This window comes from Rana temporaria, chromosome 11 (assembly GCF_905171775.1).
Source record: "Rana temporaria chromosome 11, aRanTem1.1, whole genome shotgun sequence".
Classification (NCBI taxonomy): Eukaryota; Metazoa; Chordata; class Amphibia; order Anura; family Ranidae; genus Rana; species Rana temporaria.
In genome coordinates this window covers 36,158,797-36,177,531 of record NC_053499.1, presented here as the reverse complement: position 1 = coordinate 36,177,531, position 18,735 = coordinate 36,158,797, and the positions used below count along the sequence as shown (strand labels likewise).

The 18,735-nt window shown below is 42.1% G+C and overlaps 1 protein-coding gene across 1 annotated transcript in view; it reads left to right on the top strand.

Moving 5' to 3' along the window:
* Positions 1-15,809, top strand: part of ANO3 (anoctamin 3) — a 307,522-nt gene extending 291,713 nt beyond the window's left edge. The window contains exons 21-25 of the mRNA XM_040328358.1: positions 2,227-2,379; positions 4,192-4,339; positions 6,669-6,749; positions 11,308-11,413; positions 14,162-15,809. Coding sequence (XP_040184292.1) covers positions 2,227-2,379; positions 4,192-4,339; positions 6,669-6,749; positions 11,308-11,413; positions 14,162-14,344 — 671 coding nt within the window. The 3' untranslated portion in view covers positions 14,345-15,809. The remainder of the gene's footprint in view (positions 1-2,226; positions 2,380-4,191; positions 4,340-6,668; positions 6,750-11,307; positions 11,414-14,161) is intronic.
* The last annotated feature ends 2,926 nt before the right edge of the window (positions 15,810-18,735 follow it).

Genomic DNA, 18,735 nt, shown 5'->3' with positions numbered 1-18,735 from the left:
AACACATGTCAGTTTTTCTTGTTATCTATGCTCCCGTTAGGGAGATTCATCCCCTCTATTTGTCCTATTTACTGTTATCATCAAAATAGAAACTAAAAGAAAATCGGGTTGTACCCAGAAAAGTGGTAGAGGGGAAATCTTCCAAAGACACTCAAATTCTGGTGACCTGGGGGGCCCCAAGGGATTCCCCTAATTTTCAGAGATTTAATATCACTTCCTGTTTTGGCTATGGGACAGGAAGTGAATGCAAATCTCCCCAATGGGACACAGATTGAAAAAAATACTGTCAGGTGTTATAACCCCCCTTACTCTATCCAAAATGAAAACAAAAAATGCCCATAGTTCTGCATTATGCTTCGATGTGTTACATTTTTGTTCTTGGGTTTAGATATATAGAATGCATTTTTGCTGACAGGACAGGCTTATTTAAAGAATTTCTAAACCCAAGAGTAAATATGTACAGTGGAACCTCGGATTGCGTGTAGAGCTGTTAACGAACGTCTCGCAATATGAGCACTGTATTGTTAAAAATCCTTTATGAAACAAAAAAAAAGAAATATGAAACAAAACAAAAAAAAATCATGACTTGGTCTGCGAGTGTTGTCTCGCAAAATGAGTAGGATTCAAGCAGTATGCAATACTGCATTTGGCCTGAGGTTGGAGGCGCTAGAGCCGAACGGCGCTGATCAGAGCCCATTGGCGCCGTTTCGAGACGTTCGGAAATGCTTGCAAAATCTTGGAAATACTCAGTTCCCAAGCCTTTCCAAGGTTTCCCAAGTTCAGCTGAGGTATCCTCGACCTTTCCGAGTGATTCTGAGGCTCTCCGCCCCCCCCCCCCACCTCTGGCCACATGCAGTATTGCATGCCATTGAAGTCAATGCAGAACAAATTATTTTCGTTTCCATTGACTTCAATGGGGAAACTCGCTTTGATATGCGAGTACTTTGGATTACGAGCATTCTCCTGGAATAGATTATGCTCATAATCCAAGGTTCCACTGTAATATGTTGCAGCTTACCTGTCCTTAGATGTAATGGCTGCTTTTGTTTTGATTTTTCTGAAGAATATGTTCAGCAAGTACAGAAAATATCTATTGATTTTGCCTTATTACTGTTACTTTGTGTGAGCTGAATTGAACAAAGTGTCCATGTGGTAAATGAATCCAATGTATTGGAAAGGGTTAGAATGAATGTTGGTTTGAGCATAAATGAGCGCACAGAAGGTAGGTTCAGACACAGTCTGCTAGACAATATAATCACTATGCCAAAGTTACGTAAATTAGAGTTCTGTACTACTAGACTGAAATACACATATAAATCAGTAAAGTCAACAATAAAAGGATCATATGAGCATTGACTAGAATGTGAATAATTTTACTATTAACTCTAGGATAATGGATAGGATATGGTGCAATGTTCTAAGGGGTACCTCTTAGCATAATCAATAGGTTAAGGTCTCTGTGTAGCAGCTGTAAAGAGGCATTATTTAGTCCTATCTCTTCAGGTGGCTAGTGCTGGGGCCCAGTTGTACCTTTGGTGCATAATAGAATAGTCCCAGTCAAACCTGCAGGCAGAAATAGAGCTACTAGAGGTCTGTATGGTCAGTTCTAAAGCACCCAGTCTCTCTAGCAGCAGATGGTAAAAACCCACAGCAGCAGCTCACCAGTCCCACTGATATTGCAGCTCACCATCTGGTCACACACAGCGATTAGATCACTTTATGCTGTGCACTTAGGTTACTCTGTTGGGCCCCCAGAGCTTGGAACTCTGGATCCTGCTCAGGCTGACAATATGCTACAGTGATGGTTACACTGAACGGCACTCTCTGGTCTCCCTCATGGCCAGAGGAAGCCATGTCCTGTACAGCTTGAGAAAGTGCAGCTCTTTTCCCTCTTCCTGGCAATCTCCCTCTGGGAAATGCAGTTCAAAAGTTCTTGATTACAGTGGAGTCTCACTTCTTTGGACTATAGTTCCCACAGCATCCTCCTTTTGCTGTTAACCAGTTCAGTACCTCAGGGTGACATCTACAGAGAGCAGCTGCAGGCATTCTTTCCCTCACTCTCCATTATTATCCAAGCACCTGGCTACATATATAATATACATACATAATGAAATCCAATGCAACAGTGGTGGATACACAATACGTTTTTTTTAGCACAACTTGCCTCAATAAATGTTAGATCATTTGTTAATTTAATCGAATAACTATTGTTCTTCCAATATTTAGTCATTCAGTTTGGATTCACCACCATCTTTGTTGCTGCTTTCCCACTGGCTCCGCTCCTGGCACTGCTAAACAATATTATTGAAATCAGACTGGATGCTTATAAGTTTGTCACACAGTGGAGAAGACCTATGCCAGCCCGAGCCACTGATATAGGCAAGTATATTTTAATGATAGCATTCTGCAACTGTTAGAATACTGTTATATCTATGGTTATCACATGGTCTGCTTGACCACATAATAACATATAATAATTGAATGAATTCAAATAAATGAGGTTTGTTTTAAATCTGAACTCCAGGCAAGCTGCTAAATATGAGGTTAAAATAATTCTGTAGGTGCTGTTTTATCTGTAAATTTTGTTCAGCCAGTCCAGGGATTTACACAGCTCTGCCAGATATCGGCACCGGGTTGATGACCCCATTTTCCGTATTGTAGTTAGGCAATACCACTCACCATTCTGTTCATTTAGGCAATATCACTCACCACTCTTGGTGTTTCAGACAACATTTGTGTGACCGTGTGTATGCAACACAAGTTTGAGCCAACGTCAGGAAAAAAATCCACGGTTTTGTTGTCGGAAATTCCGATTGTGTATACACGGCATTAGCCTACACCTGTAGTCGACCCTAGGGGGAAGAAGATAGTGCTCTGTTATCCTTTATTTTTTTAAATCGGATCCTTTTTTTATTTTTATATGCAAACAACATTGAGACAATACAGACAAATTATACAAACAGAATCACATAAAAAAAAAAAACACAGCCCAAGAAAAGGAAAAAAAAAGATCCCCAAACTCACCCACCCCAAAGCACCTTGGGCCAGATTCAGAGACATTTAAGTTGCTCCCCCGCGGCGTAACGTATCTGATTTACGTTACACTGCCGCAGGTTTACAGCGTAAGTGCCTGATTCACAAAGCTCTTACCTGTAAACTTGCGGCGGTGTAACGTAAATGCGCTCGGCGCAAGCCCGCCTAATTCAAATGTGGCGGGCACCATTTAAATTAGGCACGTTCCCGCGCCGAATGTTCTGCGCATGCTTCGTGTTTAAATTTCCCGACGTGCTTTGTGCGAAATTACGGCGCCCCACCGTTTTTTTCGAAATGCGACGTGCGTTACGGCGTTTCGTATTCCCAGACGTCTTACGCCAAAAAAATTGAAATTCGACGTGGGAACGACGGCCATACTTTAACACGGCTGATCTAAAGATAAGCCATGTTAAAGCAGGTGTAACTTTGTGACGGGTAAAAACGACTAGCGACGACGTACGGGAGTGCGAAAAACGCGCGGATCTTCGTGGATCGCCGTAACTAGTCATTTGCATATTCTACGCCGACCGCAATGGAATCGCCACCTAGTGGCCGGCATAGAATTGCATCCTAAGATCCGACAGTGTAAGTCAATTACACCTGTCGGATCTTATGGCTATCTATGCGTAACTGATTCTATGAATCAGTCGCATAGTTAGGACGGGCGGATCACAGAGATACGACGACGTATCAGGAGATACGCCGTCGTATCTCTTCTGTGAATCTGGCCCCTTGTCCCTATGTTGATGAGGACAAGGGCCTCTTCCTGACAACCCTGGCTGTCGGTTGTTGGGGTCTGCGGGCAGGCGACTTATCGGAATCAGGGAACCCCCTTTAATAAGGGTGTCCCAGATCACGGCCCCCCACCCTATGTGAATGAGTATGGGGTACATTGTACCCCTACACATTCACCTTAAAAAAAAAAAGTGTCAAAAATAAAACACACTATACAGGTTTTTTAAAGTAATTTAATAGGCAGCTCAGGGGGTCTCTTCTGACTTATTCTTTTCTTTTCTTTAGTGGGTGTCTGGGGTTCAGATATAATCTTATTTATTACTTAATCCTATGATCATTTTCTCATTTAAATGTTTTATTCACAAACAAAAATATTATAATATATTCTTATTATATACAGTAAAATGTTGTATCTCTTTGCAGGTATTTGGTATGGCATTCTGGAAGGAATTGGCGTTCTAGCTGTCATCACCAATGCATTTGTTATTGCTATAACATCTGATTACATTCCTCGGTTTGTTTACGCTTTTAAATATGGACCCTGCTTGGATGAAGGATACAGACATGAAAAGTACGATATCTTTCTCATAAACTACTTGAGCTGGCCATAGATATGTAGTTTTCTTCTCCCAGCTGTCAAAATACACTAATTGGCAGTTGCAGGATCTAATCGACAAATGTTTTTCAGCTTATAACATTGTTTTATCAATTTCTGTTGAGTTCATGCTGAACTGGTTGAATTTCGATCAGTCTATGGTCAGTCTATGGTCAGTCTATGGTCAGTTTAAAGCAATACTGAACACAAACATAATTTGCATGATCCCTTCTCTTTTTGCATGTGGATGATGGTACTGTAATGCCGCGTACACATGGTCGTTTTTCGGCATGAAAAAAAAATTTGTTTTCAGCATGTCCAAAAAACAACGTTTTTCCAACTTTATCATTAAAAACGATGTTGCCCACACACCATCGTTTTTGAAAATTGATGAACAAAGCGCAGTGACGTACACCACGTACGACGGCACTCTGAAGGGGAAGTTCTATTCGCTTTTGGGCTGCTTTTAGCTGATTCCTTGTTAGGAAAAGACGATTCGCGCTTTTTTGTCTGTTACAGCGTGATGAATGTGCTTACTCCATTATGAACGGTATTTTACCAGAACGAGCGCTCCCGTCTCATAACTTGCTTCTGGGCATGCGCGGGTTTAAAACGTCGTTTTAGCCCACACGCGATCATTTTTTACAACACGATAAATGACATTTTAAAAAATGACGTTAAAAAATGTTCGAATTTTTTTTTTTTACGTTTTTCAGAAGCCGGAAAACGATGTGAAGCCCACACACGATGATTTTAAATGACGTTTTTAAAAACTAAATTTTTTTTCATGCCGAAAAACGACCGTGTGTACGCGGCATAATTATTTGAACTGAAAAAAATAAGAGTTTTTCTAATCAACATACAGCTGTCACATGGCGCAGCTCTTTTCCAGCCTGTTTGTAGGAAAACAGTGAGCTTCGTAAAAAAAAAAAAAACAGCCTTTGGAATGCATAGTAAAATTACATAATTATTATCTGTAAACTGTTTTAAATTGTCATGCAAATATATATTTGAAATGAAAGTGGTTGTAAAACCTTCATGCTGCAGCGGGCCCCCGGCCCCACACTTTTTCTTACCTGAGCCTGATCCGATCAAGCGATGTGCAGAAGAGCAGTGGCTCCAGCTGTTGTCTCTCTCCTTATTGGACAGATTGATAGCAGCAGGAGCCATTAGCTGTGACACAGGAGCGGGAGGCATGGCCGAGTCCCGTTGTCTGTGTCAATGGACACAGCAGCAGGACTAAGGAGTTAGCTTGCACGGTGTGCCCCCAGGGAAAGTGTATTTTTTGGGGGGCACCCAATGAAGAGGAGGGGCCTGAAGCACTGGCAGGGGCCCCAGAAGAAGAGGATCAGGGCTAGTCTGTGCAAAACCATTGCATAGAGCCAGGGCCGTTAGAAGGAATTGGGAGGCCCCAAGCAAAGCCTACAGGAACCATAGCATAGCGATACTGTTTAAGTTCACCCACACTTTATATATTTGTATATATGTATATGTTTTTTTTTACTCCCCCCCCATGTTCTTTTTACCTTCCCCCTTCCTCCCTCCCTCCCTTCCTCCCTCCCTGTGTCCTTCTTACTCCCCCCTCCCTTCCTCCCTCCCTGTGTCCTTCTTACTCCCCTCCCCCCTATGTTCTTTTTACTCCCCCCCCATGTTTTTTGGCCAGCTTGGGGCCCCAAGAAATTGCTTGGTTTGCTTGCCTTGTCGCGACGGGCCTGCATAGAGCAGGTATGTATGACATGTTTGTTATTTTAATACTAAAAATAAAAATGAGGGTTTACAACCATTTTACATCTTTATTATTTATGGCAATAACATGGTGTGGGCGGATTTCTGCCAGTCACAGGCTGTGTCATGCCCCTCCAGCCTGTGTCTTAGAATAACAGGGAGGAGAAGCCTCCATCAGTCAAGATGTAATATCCTGTCACCATTGTGTTTAGCTTTTTAGTAGGCATTGGGGAGGAGGGAGGAAGTGGGCTGTCATTAAACACTGTGTATACATCCACATGTGTGGCTCTATAGCTCAGATATGATAGAGATGGAATGCTCCGGGTAGAAATATGCTGAAAACTGAGCATGTGCAGAGCTGCCAACACTGCTCTGCAAAATCCCAAACTGCAGTAGGGACATGGACAGGGGTGCAGGACAGAGAACAACAGGATCAACCAGTTTTTTTGCAGAATACAGAAAACAAATCCCATATTAATCGTTTTTTTTGTTAATGATATGGGTTTATTAACACTTTATGATTGGTAAATGCTGATTGATAAAAAAATTAAAAACATCCAAATATTTTCTTATTTTTCAGATGTCTGCGTGGTTATGTTAATAGCAGTTTATCAGTATTTGATCTAAATGAGCTTGGAGAGGGATATACCGGTTACTGCAGGTACGCAGCTCTGTTTACAATAAATCACATGAGGACTTGGCAATGCAATGCTGTAATCATGTACTTTAAAAGGTATTCCCACTTTCGCAGTCAAATTGGGATAATATTCACTTTATATTTGTTGGATTACCCCAATTCACATAGAATAACATAAAACAAATACTTAAAAAAATACCTTTTTAGATGCTCATTTCTGGAACTTCTAGCAAGGACAAATTCTACAGTTTTTTTTTTTTAAAAGAGGGGGTTGGTCGCTGTTTTTACCATAAATAACGCTGTCTGAAGCCTGATATCTCATCAGTTATCCTAGATCTGAACACTGCCTGTCTTAAAAAAATGTTTAGGAGCTGAGCTTCTCTATTAACCACATCAGCACCAGAGAATTTGGCTGCCAAATGACCGGGCCACTTTTTGCGATTTGCCACTGTGTCGCTTTAACTGACAATTACGCGTTCGTGCGATGTGGCGCCCAAATAAAATTGACGTCCTTTTTTTTTCCACAAATAGTGCTTACTTTTGGTGGTATTTGATTACCTCTGCGGTTTTTATTTTTTGAGCTATAAACAAAAATAGAGCGACAATTTTGAAAAAAAAACAATATTTTTTTACTTTTTGCTATAATAAATATCCCCAAAAAATCTATAAAAAAAACTATTTTTTTGACTCAGTTTTTTCTAAGTTTAGGCCGATATGTATTCTATTACATATGTTTGGTAAAAATAATCGCAATAAGCGTTTATTGATTGGTAGTTTTATGGCATTTTTATTATAATTTTTTTTTACTAGTTATGGCAGCGATCTGCATTTTTATCGTGACTGCAACATTATGGCGGACACATGTTTACAAAGGCATCCCCCTGTTCTTTCGTTCCGTGACCCGATCGCGGGACACCGGCGGACATCGAGTCCACAGGTCCCGCCGGCACGGTCACGGAGACCGCGGCGCACACCCGCTCGGCGGCAGATTCATAGCAACGTATATATACGTTGCTTTGCCTGCCCGTACCATTCTGCCGACGTATAAGTGCGTTAGCCAGTTGGCAAGCGGTTAAATGTCAATGAGAACTGGCCAGTCCTCACCCCAGCTATTGAGAGAGATTGTACTGAGCTAGTTGATAAATTCTTGCAGTCAGCCATGACACCTTCTCAGAAACATCTAAACGGTAAGACATATATATATATATATATATATATGTTTTTTTGTTTACTGTGTGAATAGGAACACATAACCAATGTGGCTGCAAAAGTGGAAATACGCTTTTAAAGGTCTAAAGAAGCATTTCTCAACTAGGATTCCCCTAGAACATGCTGTAGGTGCTCCGGTGGCCCCCCCATCTGTTGCAGAACTACAAGTCCTGTCATTATTTTGCCTTTAGGAGTCATGCTTGTATCGGTCAGCCTTGCAGTGCCTCATGGGACCTGTAGTTCTGCAACAGCTGGAGGGCCACAGGTTCAGCACCCATGCCCTAGATATTGCTATGGGTTCCTTGAGCAATGGGCAACTTCTACCTCTTATATAAGTAACTACTAAGTAACTACTAACAACAATGATCTTTTTATCTATCTGTTAGGCCTTGTACACACGAGTAGACATGTCCAATGAAAACGGTCCGCGGACCGTTTTCATCGGACATGTCTGCTGGGAGCTTTTGGTCTGATGTGTGTACACACCATCAGACCAAAATCCCAGCGGACAGAGAACGTGGTGACGTATAAGACACCGACGTTCTCTAACACGCGAGTTCAATGCTTCCATGCATGCGTCGAATCAATTTGACGCATGCGTGGGATTTCGGGCCGCTGGTTATACGTCATAACCAGCGGACATGTCCGATGAGTCGTACTAACCATCGGACATGTCCGACGGACATGGTTCCAGCGGACAAGTTTCTTAGCATGCTAAGAAACTTTTGTCCGTTGGAAACCTGTCCGCTAGGCCCTACACTCGGTCGGACATGTCCGCGGAAACTGGCTATGCCCGCCGCTGTATCACGGGAGCGCGCTCGCAAAAGCTTTCCACCATGCAAGCTCGCTCGCATGAAGGTGGAAATCTTTTGCGAGGAGGAGCCGAGACAGCTGCCGAGGGACCCCAGAAGACAGAGTTAGTGGACACTCTGTGCAAAACGAGCTGCACAGTGGAGGTAAGTATAACATATTTGTTATTTAAAAAAAAAAACTTTGCCTTTAGTGTTCCTTTAAGGGCTGATAACACACAGCATGTTTGTGGGCTGAGTGGTGTCAGCACTGCCCAATGTCTTTTGCTAAACTACTCAACCATAGCTACAGTCTTTTTATACACCATCCAGCATAGAGACTAATTGACTTGTAGTCCATAATAATAACTGGGATCACTAAATAGTCTGTTTGAGATAACACAGGGAGAGAGCACAGGACACAACAAGATCAACCGGACATAACAGATATTTTTTGCACTTATAAAACAGATCCAACATAACATGTTCAATGATTTAACAGACCAAAAGGGAGCAAACAAAAGAAGCTCATTGTTAGGGTTTAAATAATCTTTAAGCCCCATTCACACCTGAGCGTAGTGTTTTCAGGCAGAAAGTTGCACGATTTTACAGCGTTTTTGCTGCGTTTCCGACGTGTTTTGTCGCAATTTTGTACAGGTCAAAAGGCCACCAATGTAAAAAGCATAAAAACCTCCAAATCTGCCTAAAAAAAAGTTCCAGAACTTGTTTGAGCTTTAGCCGTTTTGGAGCTTCTGGCTTCAGGCGTTTTGGAGTGGAGATGTGAACCTCCATAGAGAATATTTATTTTTTTTCCCCTCCAGCGTTTTGTAGCTTCAGGCTTCAAGCTACAAAACGCCCAGGTGTGAATGGGGCCTTAAAGTTAGAACAAGATGTAGTATATTGCTCTAGTTTGGTTCCTCCGAAGAGAAAACATAAAATACCTGGTTAAGGTGCCTGCACACTCACATGCAGATAGAATGCAAAATTCACATCTTTGCATTGTGGTAATGAACTTTAATGAATAATACATGTGAGCTGCGGAGCAAAGTTCTTCAATGCCCAAAAACACTTGCCTTTAAAATAAAAGTTAAATTGTCTCTAAAGGAGGATACGCTGGAGTGAAGATATTGTAGTATTGTATCCTGTAGGAACTCAATATGAAAACACAATAATTGTGTGTAGTACTGGCCTAGGTCTTTAGCACTGGCTTCCCTTAACTCGAGCACTGCACATTGGGTATGTGTTGGACTGCTGGAGACCTGAACTGCTGTGTTGTGCCCAGGGGCGGACTGACAACTCATGGGGCCCCGGGCAGAAGGAGATGGTGGGGCCCCCGGGCAATAGGAGATTACGGGGCCACACAGTATATACACACACATACAGTATGCATACACAGTATACATACACATAGAATACACTTGCACACACTGAAAAGGTCCTGGAGAGACGGGGCAGCTATATTCTTGGGATTTTTAGACCAAAAGGATGTCAGTAAGGGACATTTCAGGGACAGATGTAAAAAGAAACACAGTTTTTTACATACTGTCCCTGGTTTTACTGAAGCTGGCAACCCTGATGGGACCCCCTAGTGGCATGGGGCCCTCGGGCAGTGCCCGAGTGCCCAAATGGTCAGTCCACCCCTGGTTGTGCCTGAGAGTGGCATTCCATCTCTGTAGCATGCCACTAAGCACAGAGGGCCAGATCCTCAAAAGGGATACGCCGGCGTAACTGTTGTTACGCCGTCGTATCCCTGTTTCTAATTATGGAACTGATCCACAGAATCAGTTTTCCATAGTTAGGCAGAAGATCCGACATGTGTAAGGGACTTACACTGCCGGATCTTAGGATGCAGTACTGCATCCGCCGCTGGGGGCATTTCGTGTCGAAATGCCGCCTCGGTTATGCAAATTAGCACTTACGGAGATCCACGAAGCTTTTCAGCTTAGTTTTTTCTCCGTAAGTTTTAGTTTGCAAACGTAAAATTAGGGCTGCTTTTACAAAGTGTAAACTGTTTACACCATGTAAAAACAGACCCTTCTGTCCAGCGACGCGATTTTTTTTTTGTTTTGAATTTTTTTTTTTGCACCGTATCTTTTTTTTTTCCCGACGCAACTTTATTGACCCGTCGCAATCCATAAAGCTCGGCGTAACGTAATTTTGCGCTATGCACGTCGGGAAAATGACGTCACGAGCATGCGCAGTATGGCCGGCGCGGGAGCGCGCCTAATTTAAATGGGAATCGCCCCCATGAAAATAGGAATGTCTTGCGCCGGCGGAATTTAAGTTGCACAGCCAAAAATTTCTAGGTAAGTGCTTTGTGGATCGGGCACTTAGGTAGAAATTTTAAGGCAGTGTAACTTAAATGGGAAAAATTAAGTTACGCCGGATCTTTGTGGATTACCCCCAGAGTATTTTAATGCTTGCTGTAGCACTACGTGATTAAAAAATGTATTACTGTATTGTATATGAAGCCCTTGCTGCATTATTTACAACAATAATTATTTAGATATTGCTCTCTTCTGAACATTATAACCCATCAGTTCATCCTGATATCTTTTTATGACACAAAACTGATATTTTTCTAGATATCGGGATTATCGAGCACCTCCTTGGAGCTCCAACCCATATGAGTTCACCCTACAGTTCTGGCATGTACTAGCTGCACGGTTAGCCTTTATCATAGTGTTTGAGGTATGTATTATTCCTACTAAAAAAATAATTCATACATTTCATAGCAATATAGTCCAAAAGAAATGTAGCGCTCACCCCTGAAGGAGCCGCTGTTTAGTTTGGGATCGGCCTATTTAAGTTACCTTCTTGACTTGGTCTAGGGATGATAGCTGTGAGTGTGAATAAAGAGCAAGTGTCCAGACGTCAATTGAGTTTTCAATGCTTTTTTCCAAGGCCTAACATGGCCAACATCAACATGACACACAATAGAGAAAAGTTAATGAGCGTAGAGAAACTTTAGTATCAGGCCTTGGATATGAAGAGAGAGCAAGCCTGCTCTCAGCAATAATGTAACCCAATTTGTCGCCACCACAATCAGGGTGGGTAAAGTGCCCCCGGACAGGCGTCTATCACAGGCCTGGCAGCCGGAGCGCCACTTAAGAATCACTGGGATGAACAGGCCTCTGCCACAGGCTTGACAATTTGAGATTTGTGAAATTAGATTAAATGAATCCTCCCAGTCAGTTCAGATAGTGTCACCCACTGACAGCTTGAGCATACCTGTCATGCAGTGTGGTGACTGGATCCCGGATGGTGCGTCTAGGCCTCCTGGACAACCTCTGATTCTAGGTTCTCCCGAGCCAATCCCCCATCGCACAGCTCCCGGCTTGGGATCCTCTCAGCAGAAGGTTGGGACCCAGCAAGTCGCTGGGGCCCCTCTCTTGGTTGGGATGAGGCTCCGTAGTCTCCCGGAAGTGGTGACAGGATACAGGCTTGAAAAGAATCACGTAAAAAAAAAAAAAAAAATTCTAGGACATTAAAAATGGTCGTGTGTACGCAGCTTAAGAGAGGCCAGATTTGAGTGGAGCTATGGATCTGTGTGTGTTTTTACTTTAAATTATGAGTTTAGTTTGCTGTGAGGTGCAAAATGCAGTAACCTATAGCAACTAATTAGGATTCACTCTCTGATTGTCTACACACTGCTTCTGACAGAGCACTTGCCCAGCTATATATACCTTATAAGGTTTGGCCTTTCTGAGCTGCTGAGGGAGGGAAACTGAGGAGTTTTTCTTCCATTGGCTTTGTCCAGGGACCCAGGGAGTAGTAGTGGGAAATGGAGTCAATGGGTCCCTGCATTTCTATCTGTGCATGGTAAGTAAATGGGCAATCCATTAACGTCCTATGACCAATGCACTTGTGTGTATACATTTTTTCTTGTGTTTTTGAGCTTCGTAAACAGGCTCTTTCACAGGTAAACATGTGTTAAACACATGTTAAAAGGAGTTAAGCATGCTGGCTGAAAATTACTATTATACAGTTCTGATCAAAAGTTCAAGACCACTTGAAAAATGGCAAAACATCATATTTTACATTGTTGGATCTTAACAAGGTTCCAAGTAGAGCTTCAACATGCAACAAGAAGAAATGAGAGTGAGACAAAACATTTTTCGAGCATTCAATTTAATGAAAACAACAAATAAACTGAAACAGGCTGTTTTTCAGCTGATCAAAAGTTTAGGACCACACCTCCAAAAAAAAACTAAACCCCCCCAAAATAGAAATCCAACTTCCAAACATGAACTCAGTAATGAGTAGCTCCGCCGTTATTGTTGATCACTTCAAAAATTTGTTTCGGCATGCTTGATGCACGCGTTTCCATAAGGTGAGTGGGAACATTTCTCCAAGTCGTGAAGACAGTCGCACGAAGGGCATTTTTGTAAACTTCCCTTGCCATCCATCCCCAAAGGTTCTCAATTGGATTTAGATCAGGGGAACACGCAGGATGGGCCAAAAGAGTGATGTTACTCTCCTGGAAGAAGTCCCTTGTCCTGCGGGCATTGTGTACTGTAGCGTTGTCCTGTTGAAAAACCCAGTCGTTACCACACAGACGAGGGCCCTCAGTCATGAGGAATGCTCTCTGCAACATCTGGACGTAGCCAGCAGCTGTTTGACCCCCATGCACTTCCTGAAGCTCCATTGTTCTACTGAAAGAAAAATCACCCCAGACCATTATGGCGCCCCCTCCACTGTGGCGCGCAGAAAGCATCTCAGGTGGGATCTGCTTGTCATGCCAGTAACGTTGGAAACCATCAGGACCATCAAGGTTACATTTTTTCTCATCAGAGAATAAAACTTTCTTCCACCTTTGAATGTCCCATATTTGGTGCTCTCTTGCAAAGTCCAATCGAGCAGTTCTGTGGTGTTCAAGGAGACAAGGTTTTTAAAGACGTTTTTTGTTTTTGAAGCCCTTCAGTCTCAGATGCCGTCTGATGGTTATGGGGCTGCAGTCAGCACCAGTAAGGGCCTTCATTTGGGTCGGGGATCATCCAGTGTCTTGATGAGAGACCCTGCTTATGCAGTTCAGCAACCCGACCACGTTCAAAAAGGGAGAGTTTTTTTGTCTTTGCCATCACAACGTGTGACTACCTGACAGAAAATGACAATGAATCCACATCTTTGCACAATTTGGCCTTTTAAAGGCATGTGGTCCTAAACTTTTGATCAGCTGAAAAACAGCCTGTTTCAGTTTATTCGTTGTTTTCATTAAATTGAATACTCAAAATATGTTTTGTCTCACTCTCATTTCTTCTTGTTGCATGTTGAAGCTCTACTTGGAACCTTGTTAAGACCCAACAATGTAAAATATGATTTTTTTGCCATTTTCCAAGTGGTCTTAAACTTTTGATCAGGACTGTATTTCATTTTTTTGTTATAAAAAATAAAGAAAATATATGCAAGGCCTTTATTTCAATATTTTTTTTCTCCTAGCACCTTGTGTTTGGAATAAAGTCCTTCATTGCTTACCTCATCCCTGATATGCCCAAAGATCTCTGCGATCGAATGAGGCGGGAAAAATACCTGGTGCAGGAGATGATGTATGAAGCTGAGCTGGAGCACTTGCAACGGGAAAGGAAAAGGAATGGAAAACACTTAAACCATGAATGGCCTTAAAGCACACAACAGAAAGCAAAATGGCAGCTTGAGATGAAAAGTGTACAACCCCTAAATATTATATACATGTATGTGCAATATAAACATATATGTATATAATATATGTAGAACACCTTTTTGTAAACTGGAACATACACAGCATCACTAAGGATAAGGTGACCGATCAGTATTATGTGGATTGGAGCATCTCCAGAGTCAAGTGACCTCGGTCAGGTGCTGGCAGCTGGATGTGAGGTCTGTGATGCAGAGAGAGTTTTCCGTCTACTAAGTACTGTAAATACCAATTTCTCTACCATAATCTAATGCAAAGGTCAAAGAGATGTCTGATATACTTTGTCAGTTTTCTGGCTGCTGCACTTCCCATAATGCTCAGCAACTGAGAAGCTGGCCAAGAGGATCATCAGTAAGTACAAAGGAAGTTCTTCTTTTGTTATTCAATCATCAAATGTGCACTGGACTGAAAGAAACGGAAGGTGAGTGAAATTCACTTCTTTTTTTTAACATCACACAAATGACTACGTAATAACTTACAATGCAACTTAAGAAAAAAAAAACATTTCTCTATGAATTGTTCGACATCTCAGCACATATACTTCGGATCTTGCAAATGAAAATTGTTTTCATAGCTTTTCTGATCCAATTTAAAGAATTGCATGATAAGAATGGGAGAATTCTACTATGGATCATATTTACACTTTTCCAAAGACAGCCTTTATACAAAAGCACTACTTGGACATTGCAAAAAGCTTGGAGATGAGCAAAGCTGTATCAATGAAGCTCCAGCGTAAGCCAACTAACTCAACGTCGCCCACAAAGGAGTCAGCCATTGGAGACCTGTGTTTTTGTGGTGTGGTGTAATGTTAATTGCTTTATGTACAACTTGCATACAGAAATTAATTCAGGCCACTTGGTTTTAATAGCTTTTATAGGATACTTTTGTAAAAATCTATGATATCAGATTTGAGTGGATGCTGGAAGGTTGAATAACTCTCCAGCTCTTGTCAGTGACTTCTACTGGAAGAGCTCCACATTTCAATTTGCATGTGCAACCTGCTCTAGCCATAATTCGGAAATATTTGTTTTGAGGCCCACCCTTTAGTCCACATTCACACCTGTGAAGAGCACATTCCTAATGATTTGTACAGCTTCAGGCATTGTTCCATGTGTTGGGCAAGGAGTGCAGAGCAGTCCTAGAGGAGGAGAAGAGTTTTTCAAGTGCAGAACACATTGTGCTTTTACAGGCACTTTCATTGAAATCTAGGGGTCAATAAATGATTATGCTAAAAAAAATAGCCCATGTACTTCTTTGAGTATAGGTCATCACACTGCAGGCAACTAAATGTTGAAATGTGAACAGGCACAATTACAAACAGTGGTATTCTGCACATTGAAGGTAGTCGGGTATAGGAAAACACACAATACCCTCAAATGTGTATGGGAGCTTAAAGGGGTTGTAAAGGTAAAACATGTTTTCCCTAAAAAGCTTCCTTTACCTTAGTGCAGTCCTCCTTCACTTACCTCATCCTTTCATTTTGCTTTTAAATGTCCTTATTTCTTCTGAGAAACCCTCACTTCCTGTTCTTCTGTCTGTAACTACACGCAGTAATGCGAGGCTGTCTCCCTGGTGTGGAGAAAGTCTCTTGAGGGGGCGAGCAGGAGTGTCAGGAGGCCCACTAACATACAACTCTTTTCTCTATCTGCAAAGTAGATAGCATCCTGACCCTTCTGCTCGCCCCCTCCCCCCTCCACACCAGGGAGAAAGTGGCGCATTACTGTGTTTAGTTACAGACAGAAGAACAGGAAGTAAGGATTTCTCAGAAGAAATAAGGACATTTAAAAGCAAAATCGAAGGATGAGGTAAGTGAAGGAGGACTGCACTAAGGTAAAGGAAGCTGTTTAGGGAAAAAAATGTTTACCTTTACAACCCCTTTAAGGCTCCTTGACACTACACCACCTCATTGTGATGATGTGCATTGTGTTCAAACAGTCTATTCCTTTACAATGAATAGATATGTTGTGTTGTGTTGCATTGCAAGTGCAGTGCCACCCAATATAGTTATGCATTGGAAATGATAGAGGCTAGAAAAATGGACAGCCGCACTCCAATAGACCTTTCGGTTGTCTTTTATTGTAAAAACAGAACAGAAAATGCACTACAAAAATACCGCAAAAAGTGGGGATGGCAGCCATTGCGTTTCACACTCTGGATCAGTGCTTAGTCATGGCTAACCAAGTAGTTAGTAGTTATGCATTGGGGTGCCATGTTAAATGAATGACTCTGTACACTGAACCATACAATATAGCATTGCAATGCAAAGGTGTGAAGTCAACATAAATATACAGTATGTGACATTTGTGTAATGTAATTGACAGAACCAACCTGTAGTGCAGTGTTGAGTTTTCATTCCTGGAGCCACTAGGCTTTGACACATTTGCCACCCAACCTTTGGAACTCAAAACAACACCCCTGCTCCAAATCTATTCTTTACAACATAACTTTTTTATTGTTGTATTTATTCATTCTGCATTTACATACTGTGACAACACTCTATGTATATGTTATATTAGATGAAAGTGACTATTGTACAGCGGAAATAAATGCAGTCCTTGCATAAGTGCTGCTCATACTGCTTAACCATCAAGGGAAATCCCATTACGAGGGGCATCCGATTTCAGCCTATTAGGTCTAGACATGGCATACACTGGTGGTGTATTGCAAGATTAGGATGCTTTTGAAAGAAAAGCTGTGTGGCTCCAGACACGCCACATAATAAAGATGGCTGGAGAGATGTGTCACAGTTAATATTACATTATACATGCTCATCACTGGAGAAACTGCGTAGGATAAGTGCATTGAAAGTTCACTTTTTCCTTTAAAGGTTTTGTCCCCCAGAAACTGATATTTCAGCTTTGAGTAACTGTTGATGGGTAGAACATAAGCTCTTATGTTTCTCATGGACTCCAAAAGTGAGACCTCTTTGTCAGAGTTTCCAGCTGTGTTCCATAAAACTGAAGGGAATGCCACTTCTCTAGCTCAGTTCATGAGATAAAATAAAATGAATGCAGAACCCAAAGAGGAACCAATATAGCACTCCCCTAAAGTGTATCCAAAGCCAAACCTTTACTTGCCATCTGGGAGGAGAGTTCCCTTTATTTCCTATCCCAGAGAGACAATAGGAAATAATAGAAAATCCAAAGTCCCCTCTTCGGCCGTGTACACACAGCTGGATATGCTCGCTGAAACTGGTCCGCGGACCAATTTCCACGGACATGTCCGACTGTGTGTACGGCCTAGCGGACAGGTTTCCAGCAGACAAAAGTTTCTTAGCATGCTAAGAAACTTGTCCGGTGGAAACCTGTCACATGGTTAGTACACCTAACCATCGGACCGAAATCCCTCGCATGCGTCGAAGTGATTCAACGCATGCGTGGAAGCATTGAACTTCCTGGTTCGCGCACGTCGCCGCCACGTCACCGCGTTTTCTGTCCGCGGGGAATTTGGTCTGATGGTGTGTACACACATCAGACCAAAAGCTCCCAGCAGACATGTCCGATGAAAGCGGTCCGCGGACCGTTTTCATCGGACATGTCTGATCGTGTGTACAGGGCCTTCGGCTGCATTCACACCTTAGCGTAGCGTTTTTGGTCGTTTTTCCAATGTTTTGACGCGCGTATTCACACGTATTCGCGCGTTTGCATACAGCGTTGCCTGACGTTTTTGAACTTCGCCGTTTTTTATTTTAGCCAATAGGAAAAATGATCATCTCTTTCATCACTTGTTGCTATGTTTGTAGATTTTTTTATCTTCTGCCAGGGTGAAATGTTCTATTTCACAGAACAGATTAAAGCGACAAAACGCTCATTGTCGCGCTAGACGCTTAAATCGAGCGTTTCCATTACTTTCTATGGGAATACAAATGCCCAATTCGTGCGACAAAAAAGGGTCCGGAACTTGTGTGAGCTTCAGGCGTTCCGCTTCAGGCGTTTTCGAGTGGAGATGTGAACCATCTCCATAGAGAATAATGTATTTTTTTCCCTCCAGCGTTTTGGAGCTTCAGGCGACAAAACTCTCAGGTGTGAATGCAACCTTAGTTGTCACCAGTACAGTTGTCCCTATTACCACTTGATGGTGACATCAGTAACATTTTGATTTCCCATTCATTTCTGTCTCGCTGACAACAGTCACAATGTAAAAAAATGAGAGTAAATATCCCCACGACAGGGGTTCCCACTATACGTTATCCAAAGGTAAAAAAATGTTGGCTTTAGATACAACTTACATTTTAATGATCATTACTGATGTGTGTAGCTGGGAACTTTGGTGTTGGTCCGGAAATATAAAAAAGGTATTCAAATTTCTAGTATCCACCCATACCTGAAGTATCATTATT